General features: G+C 44.4%; 1 protein-coding gene across 1 annotated transcript in view; it reads left to right on the top strand.

Annotated features, from left to right (window-relative positions):
- Window positions 1–22,816, top strand: part of LOC115081054 (extracellular calcium-sensing receptor-like) — a 76,523-nt gene that overhangs the window by 38,156 nt on the left and 15,551 nt on the right. The window contains exon 4 of the mRNA XM_029585568.1: window positions 3,462–3,585. Coding sequence (XP_029441428.1) covers window positions 3,462–3,585 — 124 coding nt within the window. The remainder of the gene's footprint in view (window positions 1–3,461; window positions 3,586–22,816) is intronic.

Here is a 22,816-nt window from a genome sequence, read left to right as displayed (position 1 = left end):
AAATGTATAACTGGTTGCAATCTGTGCAATCCACAAGGACCAGACATGGGATATATTTGGAAATGATGTAATAAAAAAGAGACCAAAAGCAGCAGAGTGTGGCCAGGGCTAAGATGGATGTCAACAAAGGACTGGGGCTAGGGAGAGGAAAGGGGGCGAGCTTAACCCAGAAATAAACACTGATTGGCTGAGAGGGGAGTCACAGGGCATGGCTTAAACCAGAAGTGGGAGGGGACACATGTTGTACCCCTAAACTACTAATATAGATAATGCACCTATAATATAGGAAGTATATGTAATTTAGGGTTTATTAAGTGATCTTTAATTGATAGAAAAATATTGGATTTAACAATATTTTATTTATATGTGTTTTTTTCTTGCAAAGTAGACATAGAGAAATTGAGTTCTTTAATAATTATTGTGTTAATATTGTTTTCTTCTTGAAATTTCCAGGCTCAATTTCTTTTCTTTTCCTGAACATGGTTTTTCTACAATTTGGTTTAAAAGCCCATAAATATTAAATGGGAAAAAAGAAATTTTCTTTCATAACTGGCCCAGAGATTTGAGAAAAGAGCTTGTACTTTCCTTCCAAAAGCATTGATTAGAAGTTTTGATTTCTAACCATGGGTTCTAAGAAAAGAAAGAAAAAACATTTGATCTTGGAGACTAAAACCCTCACTGCTCTGAAACATATGAGTTAAGTAAGAAAATATCCCTTTAGATAGAAAATGAAAAAAACTGAAAGGAAACAGGTGAACTCAAGTAACACAATTTAGTTAGGGAAAACATAATTATCCTTTGTTTTTCTGTATTTAATATAAAAGTCAACAAGTCATCAAGGACACAACACCCTGTGAGAGATAAGTGTAACATAAAGAAACACCCCAGCAATGAACTCAAAGAATACATGATAAATCCAAAAAGGAAAAATAAAGTTACAGCTACAAAAAGACAGGCCTGATTATTAGAGACAAGAGAGAACACATCAAAAATGAAAGAACAGAAAATGAAAATTTCTAAATATTTACCCAGGAAGGCTTCTTGTTGTGGAAGGGGACCCTTAGACTGAGGTGGGTTTGGCACAACCTGCAGGGAGAACACTTGGAAGTCCCCACTGTCAGTAGGTGTCACTGGTCGGAACAGAGGCCCAACTGGAGCGTCACCAATACCAGCCCTCATTTCCCTTAGGTTGAGCCCTTGGTAGCTGAGGCAGGCTGGACTTAGGCATGGGCATCTGTGGAGATGAAGATCCAAAGCTTGGTAGATAAGGCAGGCCAGCATAGCAGACCTTGTAGTTGGGCCAGACCACAATCAGACTTGACAAGGCAGAGATCAGGGGCAGGCAGAGTTCAATCGAATATAAGGTACAGGCTGTGGTCAGTGGCAGGTAGAGGTCAAGTACTGTTGGGATCCAGTCCAAAGTCAAAGCCAGAAGATCAAACTGAGGGAGTAGATGAAGAGGAGGAAGGCAAGGGGCCACAGGAACAGGAGGAGATGCTGAAGGCAGACAGGAGGAAGAATGTCCACAGAAGAGTTCAAGAGACAAACCAGACTGCAGGAACAAGGATGGAGTCAAGGGCATAGGAACAACAGCAGAGACAGGAGCAGGAACAGGTCAGGATTCAGGAACACTGGCAAAACAATTCTCCAGGAGGAGTCGACCTATTGCCGAGACACTGAAGGAGTATCTGGAGCAGCCTTATTTGGGGACCAGCCTGTGATGCCATCAGAGTGCGCCTTCTGCCCATTCCCACCACTGGCCATTTAAATAGGTGGGAATCAGCTATGTGCACGCCTAGGGAGGCAGAAGAGGAGAATTCTCTAAAGGCGGTCTAGGGTCCAATGTTCCAGTGGTGTTGTGCTGCACCAAATAGAATGCAACAATTCTGAAGGAGGAATATATATATTCTTACCGTGATCTAGGGAAACAAAAAATGAAAAAAAAAAACCCAAAGCATCATCTTATGGTTTCATTTATGAAACAGACATAAACAAATCAATAGTTACAATTGCATAGACAGATACTTATCTGTGATACTTAGTAGAATACTGGAACTCTGGATTTCTTTGTTTTTTTGCTCTATGTTCTTGGAATAGTAGGATCTTAGAAAACAAGGAACAAGTTATAGAATATATTGTTATGTATGAATTGAATTTGAATAGAAAAATGTATTGTTTGCTGAAAAAAGAAAAATGAGAAGTACTTGTTTAAAACACATGATTTATATGAAAAATTGATTAATTGACTAACACATAAAATTTTAAATGTTATTCAGACAAGGCCAAACTTTAATAGCCTGGCAAGCACAAATAATGGGAAGTACGCGCATGGCCTGGCCCCCTGCCACAGCCTGATATGTGCAGAAGTGCCAGGCTTTGTAAAAGGGTCGGGTCAGGGCGGGATGGAGTGGAGATTGACTGGTAAAGGAGCCATTAGCCCTGTCCCGGGGAAGCCTGCGCTGGCAGCCGGCTGATGCTCAAAACTTACTGCTGCACGAAGGAGCAGAGAAGTTTGAAATAAAAAGGTTAGTTAGGGTAGGTTTAGGGGATGGGGAGGAGGGGAAAAGAGAGGAAGGTAAGGTAGGGGAAAAGGAAAGATCCCTCCCAGTCTGCTCCTTAATTGGAAGGACTGGGAGGCAACCGGTGTAGGCCTGATCGTGTTGCCACTCGTTTTTAACTAAAATCCCCCCCCCCCCCACCTTGCACACATGAGTTGTGACCCCCCTGCACATGAGTGCGCCGATATAAAAATCTGGTGCGCATGTGTGCACGGGAATCCTATTTTATAATATGTGCACAGAGATGCATGCACGTGCCGGGAACCGCACGCAGATGGACACACGCGCGTCTTTGAAAATCTACCCTACAATACTTGTGTTATCATCTGATTACTTCTTATTAAACCTCTGCCTTCCCCCTCTACCCCTGAGGGATGTTAGGGTGGGTTTTCATACTTTAGTCCTGGTTAGGTGCCCCCAACTGGAAGGAGAGTTTTCCTCTTTACTGCCCATCCTTGTGTGAAACATTCAGTGGTCCTCAAGCTGAAACATCCGAAAAGATTTAATTGTCATACTCAGCCATGGAAAGCGGGAGGGTTGCCACACACAAAGGAGGGAGATTAATCTTGAAGCTTTTTTCTATGCAACATTTCACCATCCTGTACTATTGAAACCTGACAAATATTTGATGTTTCTAGCATAAGCCCTCTTTCCTCCAGCTTATCCATTTTACGTGTCTTAAGCCCCTCTTTGTACAGTTTCTGTTTTGGGCCTTTTATCATTTTAGTAGTCCTTTTCTCAGCTGCTTCCATCCCCTCAGATCTCTTTTCCAGTTTTCATTTGTTTTAACCTTTCCCAGTGTTCCTTACCTTATGCACCATTCTTGCCTGACATAGAGAGACTCTTGGTACATTATTAATAGATAAATTTGCTCTGTTCCCCTCCACATTTCTCTCCGTTAAGGCTCCTGTCTCTGTCTGCAGTGAGAGCTGTGGTCCTGGGTTCCAGAAGGCCATTCTGGAAGGGCAACCTGCCTGCTGCTTTGACTGCATCCCCTGCTCCAAAGACGAGTTTAGTAACCAAACTGGTGAGTGAGCATATTTTGTACATTGGGGGATTGGTATTAGAGGGTACAATGATTCCATCTAGATCAGCTTAATGGACAAAAGCATTACATCCCCCCCTCAGCCATCTCAGCTTAGAGAAGAGACGGCTGAGGGGGGATATGACTGAGCTGTTTAAAATCATGAGAGGTCTAGAACGGGTAGATGTGAATCGGTTATTTACTCTTTCGGATAATAGAAAGACTAGGGGGTCCTCCATGAAGTTAGCATGTGGCACATTTAAAACTAATCGGAGAAAGTTCTTTTTTACTCAACGCACAATTAAACTCTGGAATTTGTTGCCAGAGGATGTGGTTAGTGCAGTTAGTGTAGCTGTGTTTAAAAAAGGATTGGATAAGTTCTTGGAGGAGAAGTCCATTACCTGCTATTAATTAAGTTGACAGAAAATAGCCACTGCTTTTACTAGCAACAGTAACATGGAACAGACTTAGTTTTTGGGTACTTGCCAGGTTCTTATGGCCTGGATTGGCCACTGTTGGAAACAGGATGCTGAGCTTGATGGACCCTTGGTCTGACCCAGTATGGCATGTACTTATGTTCTTATGTTCTTATGGTATGCAGCTACAGTTCTGAGCAAATGTTCACAGACAATCAAATACCAGCATATATATTAAAATCTTAAAAAGTAGATTTCCTAGTAAAGAATTGTCTTGTGTTTTATTTATTCTTTGCACGGTTCAAGAAACATACATAATTAAAACGAAATATATCTTCCAATTGATATCAATAACTGAAAAGACAAACTTAATTTAAACAGTAGCTGATGGTCGGTGGACCCTTGGTGCTGAGACGAGGTTGGCGCTACCTGCAGGTGGTAATCCCCAGCAGGTCCTCGTCATCAGGAGGTGGAAACTTGTTGGGTCTCTGTGGAGACCCACCAAGGAACCAGTAATTTGGAAACAGAATCCAGGAGACAGGAAACAGCCAGCACCCTAAGAGTGGGACCTGTTGCTGAGGCAAGGAAGGAGCGGCACAGTTGGGCTTAAATAGTCCCCCAACCAGACATCATCAGTTGGGGAGCGAGGCACGTGCACAGGAGTACCAGCAAGGGAGAGAGAAGCCAGCGATGGAGGTTTGCAGCCGGCGACCTCTATGCCCCCTTTTCTATTCAAGTGTCTGAGCAGGTGTTTGTCTAGGCAGGCTCCTAGGAGTTCTCTTTTGGCCCAAAGCCCTCAGAGGAAATCAGGTATTCCCATCTCTTATGGCATCGCCTCACATCCAGGACTTTTATGTCCAGATTACATTCAGGTACGGTAGGTTAAGTTTATACCTGAGGCAATGGAGGCAATAGAGTGACAGTGGGACTTGAACCCTGCTCTCCTGAGCCAGACCCTGTCTCCTGGGTTGAATTGGGTTGCCACTCGCCGGTGTTGTCTTCTTTGCTTTCAGGGCTGCTTCTTGGATCATATTTTTGGTTCAAATCCAAAGTTCCTGAAGTGTCAAATGAGCCACTGGGGAAGGTTCTGAGAGCAGTATAGGAAGTGGTGGTGCGGGATTTTTCCCGTACATTAAAAGAAATAGAGAGGACCCAGTGTGCGGAATTCTTTTTTTTTTTTAATTTTATTTTTATTATGCTTTTTTAAATTTTACATATCAAGATAATATTCTTGACATTAAAACATTGAAGCTCGGTAGAAAAAAACACATTTTTTTACACCATTAAAGTCAAACTTTTAACATTTATCCTACTTCATATTTCAAAAAGAAGATCCATCACAGAGAATATACTAATTAAACTATGGCATATTGCACTAGGGTCCTCAAGCCCTGCCATAGATAGAGTATGTCGAAACCTGCAGTGGTTTGGTGTCCAGGCTCATCCAATACCTGTTTGAAGGTCTGCATGAAGCATTGCAGATCCTGCAACAATGGGTCTCCTCGCTCCCACAGAGGAGAGGGCAAGGCCTTCCCATCCAGCAGAGGGAAGATAAGACATTGCCATGCTGGGTCAGACCAAGGGTCCATCAAGCCCAGCATCCTGTTTCCAACAGAGGCCAAACCAGGCCACAAGAACCTGGCAAGTACCCAAACACTAAGAAGATCCCATGCTACTGATGCAATTAATAGCAGTGGCTATTCCCTAAGTAAACTTGATTAATAGCCGTTACTGGACTTCTCCTCCAAGAACTTATCCAAACCTTTTTTGAACCCAGCTACACTAACTGCACTAACCACATCCTCTGGCAACAAATTCCAGAGTTTTATTGTGCGTTGAGTGAAAAAGAATTTTCTCCAATTAGTCTTAAATGTGCTACTTGCTAACTTCATGGCATGCCCCCTAGTCCTTCTACTATTTGAAAGTGTAAATAACCGATTCACATCTACTCATTCAAGACCTCTCATGATCTTAAAGACCTCTATCATATCCGTGACCGTGTCTCTGGGGAATTGGGCCGGCTGGAGGGAGAAATGCATAAAGCATAGAAAACATAGAAACATAGAAATGTCGGCAGAAGAAGACCAAACGGCCCATCCAGTCTGCCCAGCAAGCTTTCACTTATTTTTTTCATACTTATCTGTTACTCTTGGCCCTTATAAGTAACTTTTTGGTTCTATTTCCCTTCCACCCCTGCCATCGATGTAGATAGTAGTGCTGGAGCTGCATCTAAGTGAAGTATCTAGCTAATTGGTTAGGGGTAGTAACCACCGTAATAAGCAATCTATTCCCACGCTTGTTTACCCAGCCTGTGCAATTCAGTCCTTGTTGATTTCCTGAATATAAATCATCTTTTCTCCATTCCCCCTGCCGTTGAAGCAGTGAGCTGCACTGGGATCGTATTCCAAGTGAAGTATCAGGCTTAATTGATTCGGGGTAGTAACCACCGTAACAGGCAATCTACACCCATGCTTATTTGTTTACCCAGACTATGTAATTCAGTCTTTGTTTGTTGTTGGCTGAATATAAATTATCTTTTCTTCATTCCCCCTGCCGCTGAAGCAGAGAGATATACTGGATATGCATTGAAAGTGAAGTATCAGGCTTATTTGGTTTGGGGTAGTAACCGCTGTTACAAGCAAGCTACTCCCCTTCTTTTTTGTGGATGCAAATCCTTTTTTCCACATTCCTTCTTGCAGTTGGGGCATAGAGCAATGTTGGAGTCGCATTAACCGTGTGTATGTTTATTGAATAAGGATATTAATCTCCAGGTAGTAGCCATCATTCACGCAAGCCACCCCCATGCCTTAGGGGCGTGCATTCGTTTTTGACGTATTGGCAATCCGCAACGTATATGTCCCTATTCGTTATATTTGTGAGGAAGCAAAACACATCGCGACTCCCCATGAATATAACGTATCATCCATTTCATCTGGCAGCGCGTGCTTTTCTTCGCCGCCATTTGCAATTGGAGGACACCATTTGGGTGTATCCAGAGGCAAAAACCAGCCCTTTCCTGTGAGTCATTAGTGACCTCACAGCCCTGTCAGAGTGGGTCAGACAGGTTGGCATGGATACCGGAATGCAGCATATCAATGATAACATTTTGTGAAATGCACTGAATGCAGCCAATCGCGCTGTCATTCAGTGCTCGGTGATACTACATATACTTAAGCATGCGGCGTTCCACGCACTTTCTTTGCAGGGGTGGTGTGGGGAGGTGGTCTCTGTGGAAGGAGGCTGCACTCAGAGCTAGTCTGAGTTCAGAAATCTGTATTGAATTGTTAGCTAGGCTAGTTAGTAGAGAAAAAAAGATATTTATTCTTTATTTGGCTGCAGTGCCTGAGCCAGCTAGTACTGTTTGTTTTATAAGCAGTTTATTTAGGTGATCTGAGACGGTCTCTCTGTGCCAGGGAGAGAAGCTGCTAGCAGTGCAATTTTGTTTAATTCACCCATTTGGGTTTAATTCACCCATTTGGGTGTTGTGGCTGGGAGAGATATATTCAATTTTTAGCTAGTTTGATAGAATTTCCATTAGAAAATATATTTCATCGATTTTCCTGCTGTGCCAACAATTCCAGCTTTCTAAACTGAGTTTGTTTAATTCAACTCACTCAGTCTCTCTGTGCATTGGGCTTCAGTGGGCTGGCAGTTTAGCAGACTAAACTTTATTATTGGGACAGTCTGTGCAGTGAAATCCCCAGTCTGCCTCTTTTGTGCTTACAAGCAAGATGTGTGTGTGTGCACACCACACACATTATATTAGTGCATAGCAAGGCACTGTGACAGTGGGCAGCCAGTAGGCACTAAGCAGTGACAGGAAAATCGATGAAATATATTTTCCAATGGAAATTCTATCAAACTAGCTAAAAATTGAATATATCTCTCCCAGCCACAACACCCAAATGGGTGAATTAAACAAAATTGCACTGCTAGCAGCTTCTCTCCCTGGCACAGAGAGACCGTCTCAGATCACCTAAATAAACTGCTTATAACACAAACAGTACTAGCTGGCACAGGCACTGCAGCCAAATAAAGAATAAATATCTTTTTTTCTCTACTAACTAGCCTAGCTAACAATTCAATACAGATTTCTGAACTCAGACTAGCTCTGAGTGCAGCCTCCTTCCACAGAGACCACCTCCCCACACCACCCCTGCAAAGAAAGTGCGTGGAACGCCGCATGCTTAAGTATATGTAGTATCACCGAGCACTGAATGACAGCGCGATTGGCTGCATTCAGTGCATTTCACAAAATGTTATCATTGATATGCTGCATTCCGGTATCCATGCCAACCTGTCCGACCCACTCTGACAGGGCTGTGAGGTCACTAATGACTCACAGGAAAGGGCTGGGTTTTGCCTCTGGATACACCCAAATGGTGTCCTCCAATTGCAAATGGCGGCGAAGAAAAGCACGCGCTGCCAGATGAAATGGATGATACGTTATATTCATGGGAAGTCGCGATATGTTTTGCTTCCTCACGAATATAACGAATAGGGACATATACGTTGCGGATTGCCAATACGTCAAAAATGAATGCACGCCCCTAAGGCATGGGGGTGGCTTGCATGAATGACGGCTACTACCTGGAGATTAATATCCTTATTCAATAAACATACACACGGTTAATGCGACTCCAACATTGCTCTATGCCCCGACGGCAAGAAGGAATGTGGAAAAAAGTATTTGCATCCACAAAATGAAGGGGAGTAGCACCCATAGCACCACCTTAATATACAGGAAAACCTGCCCTAACGACGAAATAGCGGATGCCCTATCATCTTCCCTACCAAGGCTAACATGTGCAGACCCCGACACAGCTATAGCATCTTGGAACAGCATCACCAAAGACATTGCCAACAAGCTCTGCCATCTCTCCAAACGTGTCATAGATGCTTCCTCGAAACCCGCAAAGCCCTGGTACTCTTCAGAGCTAAAAACCCTAAAAAACAACCTTAGACAAAAAGAAAGAAAATGGCGCAAGGACCCAACCCCTCAACACACCTCCAGCTTCAAAACAGCCCTACACAGCTACAGACTCTCCACTAGGGATGTGAATCGTTTTTTAACGATTAAAATTATCGTCCGATAATGTTAATATCGTCTTAAATTGTTATAGAACACAATACAATAGAAATTCTAACGATTTATCGTTAAAAATCGTTAAATCGTGTTAGTGCGCACTAACTCCCAGTTAGTGCGCACTAACTCGAGTTAGTGCGCACTAACTGAAAATGATACAAATTGACACTTTCCAGGTCAGTAAAGGTCAGTTAGGAATGAATATGTGTTCCTATTGGCTGGCTGCCCTCTTATCTATTGATGTTAACCAGGTTCCCACTGAGGTGATGGTTGGGGGGATGGGAAATGGAAATGGAAACTCAGGAACACTAACAGAAAATGATACAAATTATTGACACTTTCCAGGTCAGTAAAGGTCAGTTAGGAATGAATATGTATTCCTATTGGCTGGCTGCCCTCTTATCTATTGATGTTACCAAGGTTCCAACTGAGGTGATGGTTGGGGGGATGGGAAATGGAAACTGTTGGTACTTGACAAAAAAAGTAATGTGATCAGTCAATATGACTAGAACCTGTGCCCTATTCCTGATACCAGGGGTGTTGTGATCTTCCAGCACTCAGTGCCCTATCCCTGATACCAGTCTGAGACTGCTCCCTCCCTGCATTACTAGTGAGAGGCTGGCTTCACAGACAGGGGGGAGCTGCCTGACCCTCACTCCTGACTTCCCCCATGTCCCAGCCAGTGAATGGTGTGTGGGTGAGGGGGGGGGGAGGATGGTGAAGTCTGAGACAGCTCCCTCCCTGCATTACTAGTGAGAGGCTGGCTTCACAGACAGGGGGGAGCTGCCTGACCCTCACTCCTGACTTCCCCCATGTCCCAGCTAGTGAATGGTGTGTGGGTGAGGGGGGGGGGGGAAGGATGGTGAAGTCTGAGACAGCTCCCTCCCTGCATTACTAGTGAGAGGCTGGCTTCACAGACAGGGGGGAGCTGCCTGACCCTCACTCCTGACTTCCCCCATGTCCAAGCTAGTGAATGGTGTGTGGGTGAGGGGGGGGGGGGGAGGATGGTGAAGTCTGAGACAGCTCCCTCCCTGCATTACTAGTGAGAGGCTGGCTTCACAGACAGGGGGGAGCTGCCTGACCCTCACTCCTCCGGGGTATTGTGATCTTCCTGCACACAGTGCCCTATCCCTGATACCAGGGGTGTTGTGATCTTCCTGCATGCAGTGCCCTATCCCTATTAATACCAGGAGTGTTGTGATCTTCCTGCACGCAGTGCCCTATCCCTAATACCAGGGGTGTTGTGATCTTCCTGCATGCAGTGCCCTATCCCTGATACCGGGATGTGTGCAAGAAGATCACAACACCCCTAAACTGACCTTAACTGACCTGAAAAGTGCGCACTAATCGTAAAAAACGATTTTTAACGATTTTTTAACTAAAAAATCGTGCCTAACACGATTTTCTTGCCCTGCCACATGATTTCTATCGTTAAGACGATATGGAACACGATTCACATCCCTACTCTCCACCCTCAAACATAAGCGAGACTTCTACGCAACAAGAATCCATGACCACAGATTCAACCCCAAAGTGCTCTTCTCATACGTTACAAGTCTCACCACCTCTCCACCCCCCACCATTCCTGACAATGAAGCAGCAGCCAAATGTGAGGAACTGGCCAACTACTTCCAAAGCAAAATCTCTAACATCCTTGCTAGATTTCCCCCCTCCAATAAATGCGCCCCCCCTCCCCCCAATACACCTCTCCTCTCCACATCCTCCCAACCTGTAATGGCCACACTCGACTGCACCTCCTCTTTTTTTTTTTTTTTCAATTATCTCTTTATTAAATTTTCAATATAAATTCACAACATAAATCTCATTCTCCAATTCAAAGGCAATCTTAAAGAGAAATTATACATAACAAATCACTTATAATTACTATACATAAGGAATTTCTTCTCGAATTTTCTATTTAAGAACAAAATAATGTCGGGGGCTTAATTTAATCAAATACAAAAATAAAAATAATATCATCTTAAGAAGGGATATTAATTTCATCTTCCTGTGGCGCTATATCTGATGTTCCATTCTGGTCTTCTATTTGACTCAATTTATCCTTTAGAAAACAATCCAAATGATGTGGCTCAGTAAATATAAATTTTTTACTTTGGTAATTTATATAACACTTCGAAGGATATTTTAAATAAAAAGTAGCACCAATTTCCAAAGTTTTACTCTTAAGCTCCAGAAACTTTCTCCTACGAACCTGAGTGGTTCTAGAGACGTCTGGAAAAATAAAGATTTTTTGGCCACAAAATTTTAGATCTTTATTTCTAAAGAATTTTTCCAATAATACATCTTTCTCTCTCTCCAAAGCAAGTGACACAAAAAGTGTTGATCTTTTATTAATAATGTCAGTACTTTCTTCTAGAAAGGTAGAAATTCCCGGAGAATTTTCTTCAACTATATTTACATCTTTATTAGATCTTGGAGTAAAATAATATATCTTGGATATAGATGGTATATCCTTTTCTTCATATAGCAAAATCTCTTTCAAGTATTTTACTAACATTTCTTTAGGTGACAACAACCTAGTAATTGGGAAATTAACCAGTCTCAAATTTTTGATTCTAATTAAATTTTCCACATTTTCTAGTTCAGAATTTTACAATTTAGTATCTCCAATGATCATATTTTCTAGATTCTGAGTCTTATTAACTTTCACAGACAAATCTTTCAGTACTGACTCTACTTCATTCACCCTTTTACCTTGATTTACAATAGATAATCTGTTCACATTTACTAAGGCTGAGAGGGATGAATTAACCTGTATTAAGTTAGAGTCCAATTTTACCAGCACTTTCCACAAGTCCCCAAGATTCACATTGGCTGGATCTACAGAACTTATCTGAGAATCACCAATGTTCACAATGATATTCTCCTCCCCTACTTCAGCGTAGGTGGCTGATTCAGGCTCAGCCAAAACATGTTGCGATTCAAAATCACTCACGTTTGACGAATCCGTCTCAGCTAGAGGTACCTAGACTGCACCTCCTCTAAAGAGATCATCAATATCCTCAGAAAGCTCAAGCCTGCCTCACATCCCAATGATACTATCCCAACTAAAGCCCTTATAGCCATACCCAACACCATAGCCAGAGCCCTAGCTGATGTTATCAACTGCTCCTTAGCACATGGGACGGTCCCTGACTCACTCAAACATGCAGTAGTCAAACCCCTCCTGAAAAAAACCCTCCTTAGACCCTAAAGACCCCTCCAACTTCTGCCCTATATCCAACCTCCCTCTCATCTCCAAGCTGATGGAGAAGGTTGTTAACTCCCAACTTATGGACCATCTAGAAAATCATGCCATCCTCCATGTTTCCCAATTTGGTTTCCGGAAACACTTTAACACCGAATCCCTACTCCTATCCCTATCAGATCATCTCCTCAGAGGCCTTGGCCAAGCCCGCAGCTACCTCCTTGTCCTCCTCGATATCTTGGCCACTTTTGACACCATCAGCCATCATCACCTCCTAACTCGTCTTGAAAACATTGGCATCTCTGGTCTAGCCCTTGCCTGGTTCAAATCATATCTCTCTATCAGAAAGTTCTCTGTTAAAATAGGAAACAACCTCTCCACCTCATTCCCTCTACAACAAGGAGTGCCACAAGGCTCTTCTCTATCCTCAACCCTATTCAATATTTACCTTACCCCTCAATGCCATCTACTCTCTGATCTCAAGCTCAAGTTCTACCTTTACGCGGATGATGTTCAGATCATCATCCCCATCCACACCTCCATTTCTGATGCACTAGAACACTGGCAAAACTGTCTTACAGCCATTAACTCACTGCTCACTAACCTACACCTTGCCCTCAATACCAACAAAACCGAACTCCTCCTCATCTCCCCACACTCCTCTCCCACCCCCCTTCAGCCCAACAACCCCAAACTCAACCTCATCACAGCACAACCCTTTGTCAGGGACCTCGGTGTCTTCCTAGACCAGCAACTTAGAATGAAACCGTACATCAACTCCATTCTCAAAACAGGATTTTTCAAGCTCAATGTACTCAAGAAACTCAGACCCCTACTGTACACCCAGGATTTCCGCACAGTAATACAAGCCACCATAACCTCCAAACTAGATTACTGCAACACACTCCTCCTAGGGCTCCCCCTCTCTACCATAAAACCTTTACAAATGTTGCAAAATGCGTCAGCAAGACTCATCACAAACACACGTAAATTCGAAAACATTACCCCCATCCTCAAAGATCTTCACTGGCTCCCCGTTCTCTCTCGCATTCACTACAAAACCTTGACCATAATACACAAATCCATACACGCCCACAACTCCAATTGGCTCGACATCCCCTTCAATTCCCCACAGTCCACCCGTCCCACCAGATCCACCAACATGGGCACACTACATGTTCCCTCTCTGAAAACAGCCCACCTCTCTTCCACTCGCGATCGTGCCCTCTCTATTGCAGGCCCCTCTCTTTGGAACTCCCTCCCTGTACACATGCGCCTCGAACCATGTTTATTCAAATTTAAAAAGAAACTAAAAACGCTACTATTCAAACAAGCCTATCCAGAATAGATCCCCCTCTACCCCATCCCTGCACCGCCTTATGGTGATCACAACCTCCTTATATTAAGGAACTAATTATTCTGTTAACTTATGCTTGTTCCTGTTATGTTAATCTTTCTTTCCACGCTGCTCCTTGTTATCCCCCTCCCAGTTCGCCTCCCCTGTTAACATGTATTTTCAAGCCTTTTTGTTCAAATGTAAGCCGGTATGATGTCCCCACTAATACCGGTATATAAAAAGTTTCTAAATAAAGCTAGATTTATTTATTTTATTTTTTATTTTATTTAAGGTTTTTTATATACCGGCATTAGTATGCAAACATCATGCCGGTTTACATTGGAACTAAAAAGGAGGAAAGGAAATACAATGAACAGGGGTATTGGGAGGGGGCATAGCATAGGCTGCAGAGGAGATAAAGGCAAGGAAGCGGACAGTAAACTGTGATGAACTATGTACAGTATGGAGTATAACTATAAATACATTATAAATACATTATATACAGGGCTGTGGATCAATTGTGTTAGTCAAGAGGACAGAGGGGGCAGGGTGGAGCGGGAAAGAGGGGTCTATTCGAGGTAGGCTATTCGGAAGAGCCAGGTCTTTAGTTTCTTTCTAAATTTTGCGTAGCATGATTCGAGTCTAAGGGGGGTCGGAAGGGAGTTCCAGTGCCTGGGGCCTGCGATGGAGATTGCTCTATCCCTTGTAGAAGAGAGGTGGGCTTTTTTAAGGGAAGGTATGGTAAGGGTACCTTTATTGACAGTTCTGGTGGGCCGGTCAGAGTGTGTAAAGATGAGCGGGTCATCAAGCCAGTCAGAGTTATGGGAGTAAAGGGATTTGTGGATAATGGACAGGGTTTTGAAGAGGGTACGGGATGTGATGGGGAGCCAATGAAGGTCTTTGAGTATGGGGGTGATATGTTCAAATTTCTTGGTGTTAGTGATGACTCTAGCAATGGAATTCTGGAGCATTTGTAGGGGTTTGATGGAGGAGGAGGGGAGTCCAAGGAGGAGGGCATTGCAGTAGTCAAGTTTTGAAGAGAGGGTGGCCTGAATGACAGTCCGGAAGTCTTGGTTGTGGAGGAGGGGTTTCAGCTTTTTTAGAATATTTAGCTTGAAAAATCCCTCTTTGAGGATGGAGTTAATATGTTTTTTTAGGTTTAGTTGCTGGTCCAGGGTAACCCCAAGGTCTCTTACGTGTGTTTGCGATGACGTGACTTTAAAGGCAGGGTCGTTGGAGATTAGGGGTTTGGGGGGTTGGTGTGGGGATATGAGGAGTAGTTCAGTTTTAGAGGTGTTGAGGGCGAGGTGGATATGTGTGAGGAAGTCATTTATGGAGGAGAGGCAAGATTTCCAGTGTGCTAGGGTGTTGGATAGGGAATTCTGAATAGGGATGATGATTTGCACATCATCGGCGTAGAGGTAGAATTTGAGGCCGAGGTCAGTGAGTAGGTGACATAGGGGGGTGAGGTTGATGTTGAATAAGGTGGAGGAGAGGGAGGAACCTTGCGGGACGCCTTGGGACAGGGGGTAGGGTGCTGATTCAGCGCATCCAATTTTGACGGAGAATTTCCTGTTGGATAGGTAGGATTTGAACCATAGGAGGGCGGTGCCTGAGATGCCAATTTCGGACAGTCGGGTGAGAAGTTTGTTGTGATCAATGGTGTCGAAGGCCGCGGAGATGTCTAGTAGGGCAAGGAGGTAGCTTCTACCTTGGTCCATGCCTCTGAGGATGTGATCTGAGAGGGTGAGGAGGAGGGTTTCCGTGTTGAAATGTTTGCGGAAACCAAATTGGGTGGGGTGCAGTATTTTGTGGTTTTCTAGGTGCTCTGTGAGTTGTGCGTTGACAATTTTTTCCATGACTTTGGAGATGAGAGGAAGGTTAGAGATTGGACGGAAGTTAGAAGGATTTTTGGGGTCTAGAGAGGGTTTCTTGAGTAGGGGTTTGACAATTGCTTGTTTGAGTGAGTCGGGGACGCATCCTGATGAGATGGATGAATTAATGATGTCGGCAATTGGTTTGGCGATGGAGTTTGGGATGGAAAGGAGGCTTTTTGTGGGTATGGTATCAGATGGGTGACAGGCTGGGCGGAGCTTTTTTAGAACTGCTTCGACTTCCTTAGGTGAGGTGGGCTCCAGACTTTCAAGTGTGGAGGTGATTAGGTTGGCGTGGGGGGAGGAGATAGGGAGGGTTGTGGTTGTGGGGTATTGGAATCTGAGAAGGATGTTGGAGATTTTATTGAGAAAGAATTGGGCAATTTCTTCACATTTGGCGAAGGCGTCGCTGTCGAGGGATGCAGCTTGGGGTGACTTTGTAAGGTTGGAGACATAGGTGAACAGCGCCTTTGGGTTATACATGTATTCATGGATTTTGGAGGCATAGAAGTTGCGTTTGGTGTTAAGGGTGGAGGTTCTGTATAGATGAAGGGCGGATTTGTAGGTGGAGGCGTTATGGGGGGATGGGGCCTTGCGCCAGATTCTTTCCAAGTGCCTAAGCTTGTGTTTTAGGGTTTTCAGCTCAGGTGTGTACCAAGGCTGGCGGTTTGTGGTCGATTGTTTCAGTTCGCGTCTGGATATTGGACATAGTTTATCAGCAATATCAAGAGTGATTTTGTTCCAGGATGAGAGGGCGACTTCAGGGTTGGAGCAGTCAAGGTTTGATAATTCATTAGAGATGGCTTGGGACAGTTCCTCGCTAGAGCAGGGTTTTCTGGAGACAAAGGTTGTGTTATGTGCTGGCTTGGGTGAGGGAGGTATGTTGAGAGTAAGTGATGCTTCGATTAGGAAATGGTCTGACCAGGGGACTGGGGAGCAGGAGGGGGGGTGTGGGGGGAGAAACCTCTGGTTTATGAAGATAAGGTCAAGGGAGTGTCCTGCTCGATGGGTTGGTGAAGAGATGATCTGTTTAAGTCCTATGGCGTGGAGGGAGGTGAGGAAGGTTTCGCAAGCAGTAGTGAGGGGGATGGAGTCTATATGAAGGTTGAAATCCCCTAGAATAATGGATGGAATTTCAGTGTTGATATTAGAGGCAATGAATTCAATTAAGGGGGAGGGATCACGCTCAATGGAGCCGGGGGGAGCGTAGATAAGGCAGATCTGTAGCGTAGAGGATTTGAAAAGGCCAATTTCTAATTTAGGGGGTGAGGTGATGTGCACTGGTTTGAGGTTGAGGTGTTTTTTGAAGGCAAGGAGAATGCCTCCTCCTTTTTTTTTTGGTCGGGGGATAGAGAGAATTTCATAGGACTGGGTAGGTAATTGGTTAAGGAGGACTATGTCGGTTTCTCTAAGCCAGGTTTCAGTCACAGCGCAGATGTCTGGTTGGCAGTCGGAGAGGAGGTCATCCAGGATGGGGGTTTTTTTGGAGAGGGACTGGGCGTTGAAAAGAATGATGGAGAGGGTTGTGAGTCCAAGAAATTGGGTAAGTGGGGTAGTGAGGATGGGAAGGAGGGATTTGTGGGAGGGAGGTATAGGGTGGGGGGATGAGCGTGGATGTCTGTTGAGAGGGAAGTGAATGCGGGGGATGGGATAACGATCCATGGTGGTGGGGTAATGGTGGGGAGAGAGGAGTATGTGGGTAGTTTGCAGGAGATGGGGTGGGGCAGATAAGGAGAAGTGATACTTGGATTCTGGGTGAGAAACGATAGTGTAGATGGATAGGAGGCTAGTTGCATTGATAATACAGGCTAGTTACAGTGGTTATACAGGCAATGTCAGCAGACAGTAGTTATTCAGGCAATGTCAGCAATAAGTGGTTATACAGACAATGTCAGTAGATATAGACAGTACAGACTGGGTCAGTAGTATCAGGCAATTATAGGTACAATTGTAAAGGGCCGTGGAGCATATCGGATGACGAGGCAGTGTGAGTGGCAAGTGGGGGAGAAAAAGGTAAACAGTGGGGGTGAGTAAATAAGTCTTACAGTTGAGGAGGTTCTGCACAGGTCTCTAGGCTTGTAGTTGGTTTTGAGATGCAGGGTTGATGAAAGGGAGCAGGGGCAGCCTCTGCGTGTGGAAGAGACAGGCGAAGTGGGACTGAAGCTTTGTGGTCAAGTGATTGGGACTGAAGCTTTGTGGTCAAGTGATTGGGACTGGCAGAAGAGGCACTTCAAAAGGCACTAGTACCAGTCCCCCATTAAAGTTAAAAAGGAACCTGTTGCAATCTAAATTCTTTGGAGGGGCAGGCAGTTCCATCCAGAAAAAAATGAAATCTGACCATGATGCATCACCATCGCCAGCACCTGTTTCTGACCCTGTAGTTTTGGAGGTGAGGGAAGGGGAGGCTGAGTCATGCCATACAAAATGTTGACACCCAAAAGCAGCAGGGGGACAGAAGTCTCGAATAAGACTTAGCTTCGACAATGTAGTGCAGTCACTATTTGCTTCTGATTCAGATGAAGAATCATCTTGTCTGGGATTCTCATCAGAAAGAGAAGAAGTAATAGCTGACGAAGCTTTAGGAGTATCAGTTAGTCCTGTCTTAGCCTCCACCAGTGCAGCAGGGGAGAGATGAAACTGATGAGGAGGAGGAAGAGCAGTCAGCGCAGACACAGAGGGTGACTGAGGCCCCTGGCATTGCTTCTCAGGGTGCACCCACTACTTCAGCTCCAGTGCCAGCGTCCACCCCCAAGGCTTTAGAGAAGGGAGGATCACGAAAGACATCTGCAATCTGGAGCCACTTTAAAGTGACGGATGACCCGCGTTTTGCTCACTGTAATTACTGTGGCAGGGCTATTAGCAGAGGCAAGCAAATGGGACATCTATCTAATTTTAGCATGACGCATCATATGAAGAGGCAACACCCAACAAGAGTACTGCCATCTGGGGATGGTGGCAGTACCAGTAAGGGGACCCCTTCCAAGCAGCATGAAGTGGTTCAAAAGCAGCAGAGTCAGCCCACGCCCTCATCAATTTCTAGCAGTCAGGTGGCAGGCCAGCAACCCCCTGACATGTGGCAGAAGCGACAACCCACCATGGAGGAAATGGGGTGGAGCGGTAACGCTATCCCGGGGTAGGAGGCAGGCAGTCTCAAAAGTTGTAACCAGGAGCATTGGGGAAATGATTGCCCTTGATGACCAGCTCTTGCAGTTAGTGGAGATTGTGGGTTTCATGCGTTTTCTGATGGTCGTAGTTCCAAATTACAAAGTCCGCTCCAGAACCACATTTAGCAGAAAGGTCATCCCCAGCCTGTACAAGCAGTGTCACAGTCGCATGCAAGCGCTGCTAGCTAAGGCAGAGGGGAGAGTGCATTTCACCTGCGATATCTGAACCACCATAAATGCTGCACACTCTTACCTCTCCCTGACAGCACACCGGTGGGACCTGGCTGAGGTAGGGGCAGGCAGCAGCTCTATTATTGAACAAGTATCAGGGTGGAGGTGGGCTTTACTGCACACCCACCTGACGGACCAGGCCCATACCTCAGCCAATATTCTAGCATGCATCATACAGATGCTGGAGGGCTGGCAACTACACCAGCGAGACAGGAATCCTCAGGCAGGGTTCTTTGTCACAGACAATGGTGCAAACATGGTTAAGGCAATAAACAACGGGCACTTTAAGAACATCCGATGTTTTGCACACACTCTGCACCTGGTATTGAAGTCAGCTCTGGGGTTGGATTCCAATGACAAAGAGAATGAATACCTGCATAGGTTAATACAGAAGTGCAGGAACATAGCAGTGCACTTCCACAGAAGTGTGAAGGTGGGGCAGGTTCTCCGACAAAAGCAGACTGATTTGTGGATACCTCACAAGCGTCTCATTCAAGACATTGCCAACAGTGGAATTCCACCTTTATGATGCTCAAGAGGTTAGTGGAGCTGCAGACAACCCTTCATGAACTTTCTGGTACAATGGACATAGGTATGCAGAATCCCCTAGGGCATCATGATTGGTTAGTCATGCATCAGCTGGTAAAAATCCTGCAGCCCTTCAAGGATGTCACGGAAGAGATGAGTTCCAGAAGTGCCACTTTGGCTAACATCATCCCTATAGTTAATTTCCTGGATGAACATTTGGAGGCCTTTAAACAGGAAAAGGGAATGACAGTTGAGGTGCTGCATTGTCTGAATGTTTTCCAGCAGCAGGTGGAAGAGAGATTAAGGCCTTTAACAGAACAGAACACATACATGCTCGTCACAGTCTGTGATCCCCATGTGAAAGGAAAATGCCCTACAGTACGATTGTCTCTTATTGGTGAAGGACCTGCTATTTGCAGAAGTCCGTGAAGAGGAGCACCATAGGCAGAGACAGATTAAGTGTGAAGCAGAGGTGGAAACAGTGGGCACGCAAGAGAGTTGTGCTGCTAACCTAAGCAGGAGCAGCACTCTGTCAGCGACAGATAGTACTTCCTCCTCCTCCTCCACTTCAGAACGCCAAAGGCATGTTGGCCATAAAGATTCATCTGTTGTGCGGCGGGCGAGAGAGAAAGCAGCTGGCATGAGTGCCTCTCAGCCCACCCAAGCAAAGGAGACACCAGCACAGTTGTCAGTGACATGGTATCTCTCAGAGCCGACAGAGAACATGCAGACAGATCCGCTGGCATATTGGGCACACAGGTCCACTGTCTTGCCACACCTAGCTAAAGTGGCTCAGCGATATCTGTTATGTCCACCAACCAGTGTGCCCAGTTAACGTGTCTTTTCAATGACAGGGGATACCATGAGTCCTCACCGCTCAAGGCTGGCACCAGAGTTTATGGAAATGCTAGTGCTTTTGAAAGTAAAACTGCCTTTGCTTGGGTTTCCAAATTTTCCTTGTGAATGGCAAGATGAATAAAAGCGATTGAAAGCCTTGCAGTAGCTCCAACTGGCTCCTATGCTCCAGATAATATAAGCAATGCAACACATGTACCTGACCTGAAACACTGTGCCTGTCCGTCCACTGTCCAGGCCGTATGTCTGTACAAGGGCCTTACCGCAAAAGCTGTGCCTGACTGTCCACTGTCCAGGCCGTATATTCCTACAAGGCCCTGATCTCTAACGATGTGCCTGTCCATCCACATTTGGAATATAAGCACATAAAAAGCTGACTTAAGATGTTTGGACCTTGCATATTTCATAAGCTCAATATTTTTCATGACCTTACCAACAGTAATGTTTCAAGTACTATTGAAAACGGGTGGTAGTTGCACACTAGTTCATCCTCTGTGTTCCCATTGTTTACAGAGGCACTGTGTAAACCACAAAGTCAACATAGGTTGATATTGTAGATTTTGAATTGAGCAGCGATTTACTTATTTCTGAGAAATCTTCATGTTCCTTTCTCATCAGTTGAAGTGTACAAGTACAGTTAATAGCTTCTGGGTATTAAAAAATAATCTCCAGCTCAGTTCTTGCTCCACAAATGGCAGCCTCTATTGCTCTACAAACATCCTCTGTTGAATTATCTTCCAGAAATGAAAAAGATGCCATTTTCTTCTGGCAGTGAACCAGTTCAGGAAGAAGAGACAGGTCAAACCACAACATACCTGCTCAAAGGGAATCCTCTATTGCTGTGCCTGTCCATCCAGGCCTTATGTCCCTAGGTGGGATTGACCTATGCCCTAGAACAGCACTTCTCAACCGGTGTGTCGCGACACACTAGTGTGTCGCCAAACACCGCCAGGTGTGTCACGTCTCCCTGTGTCCCACTACCCCGTTCTACTTTCATTTTGCCTTTTTCCAGCTCACGCAGGCCAATTGGAAGCCTCCTTTCTTCCTAAACCCATTACACAATGGGAAGCCTCTCGTGCTAAACTTTCAAAAGGGAAACTTTGATAAAATGAGAAAAATTGTTAGAAAAAAACTGAAAGGAGCAGCTATAAAAGTAAAAAATGTCCAAGAGGCGTGGTCATTGTTAAAAAATACCATTCTAGAAGCACAGTCCAGATGTATTCCACACATTAAGAAAGGTGGAAAGAAGGCAAAACGATTACCGGCATGGTTAAAAGGGGAGGTGAAAGAAGCTATTTTAGCCAAAAGATCTTCATTCAAAAATTGGAAGAAGGATCCAACAGAAGAAAATAGGATAAAGCATAAACATTGGCAAGTTAAATGTAAGACATTGATAAGACAGGCTAAGAGAGAATTTGAAAAGAAGTTGGCTATAGAGGCAAAAACTCACAGTAAAAACTTTTAAAAATATATCCGAAGCAGAAAGCCTGTGAGGGAGTCAGTTGGACCGTTAGATGATCGAGGGGTTAAAGGGGCACTTAGAGAAGATAAGGCCATTGCAGAAAGATTAAATGATTTCTTTGCTTCGGTGTTTACTGAAGAGGATGTTGGGGAGACACCCGTAATGGAGAAGGTTTTCATGGGTAATGATTCAGATGGACTGAATCAAATCACGGTGAACCTAGAAGATGTGATAGGCCTGATTGACAAACTGAAGAGTAGTAAATCACCTGGACCGGATGGTATACACCCCAGAGTTCTGAAGGAACTAAAAAATGAAATTTCAGACCTATTAGTAAAAATTTGTAACTTATCATTAAAATCATCCATTGTACCTGAAGACTGGAGGATAGCAAATGTAACCCCAATATTTAAAAAGGGCTCCAGGGGCGATCCGGGAAACTACAGACCGGTTAGCCTGACTTCAGTGCCAGGAAAAATAGTGGAAAGTGTTCTAAACATCAAAATCACAGAACATATAGAAAGACATGGTTTAATGGAACAAAGTCAGCATGGCTTTACCCAGGGCAAGTCTTGCCTCACAAATCTGCTTCACTTTTTTGAAGGAGTTAATAAACATGTGGATAAAGGTGAACCGGTAGATATAGTATACTTGGATTTTCAGAAGGCGTTTGACAAAGTTCCTCATGAGAGGTTTCTAGGAAAAGTAAAAAGTCATGGGATAGGTGGCGATGTCCTTTCATGGATTGCAAACTGGCTAAAAGACAGGAAACAGAGAGTAGGATTAAATGGGCAATTTTCTCAGTGGAAGGGAGTGGACAGTGGAGTGCCTCAGGGATCTGTATTGGGACCCTTACTGTTCAATATATTTATAAATGATCTGGAAAGAAATACGACGAGTGAGATAATCAAATTTGCAGATGACACAAAATTGTTCAGAGTAGTTAAATCACAAGCAGATTGTGATAAATTGCAGGAAGACCTTGTGAGACTGGAAAATTGGGCATCCAAATGGCAGATGAAATTTAATGTGGATAAGTGCAAGGTGATGCATATAGGGAAAAATAACCCATGC

This window comes from Rhinatrema bivittatum, chromosome 19, assembly GCF_901001135.1.
Source record: "Rhinatrema bivittatum chromosome 19, aRhiBiv1.1, whole genome shotgun sequence".
Taxonomy (NCBI): Eukaryota; Metazoa; Chordata; class Amphibia; order Gymnophiona; family Rhinatrematidae; genus Rhinatrema; species Rhinatrema bivittatum.
Note: the sequence above shows the minus strand (reverse complement) of the source record. Positions and strands in the feature narration are given on the sequence as shown.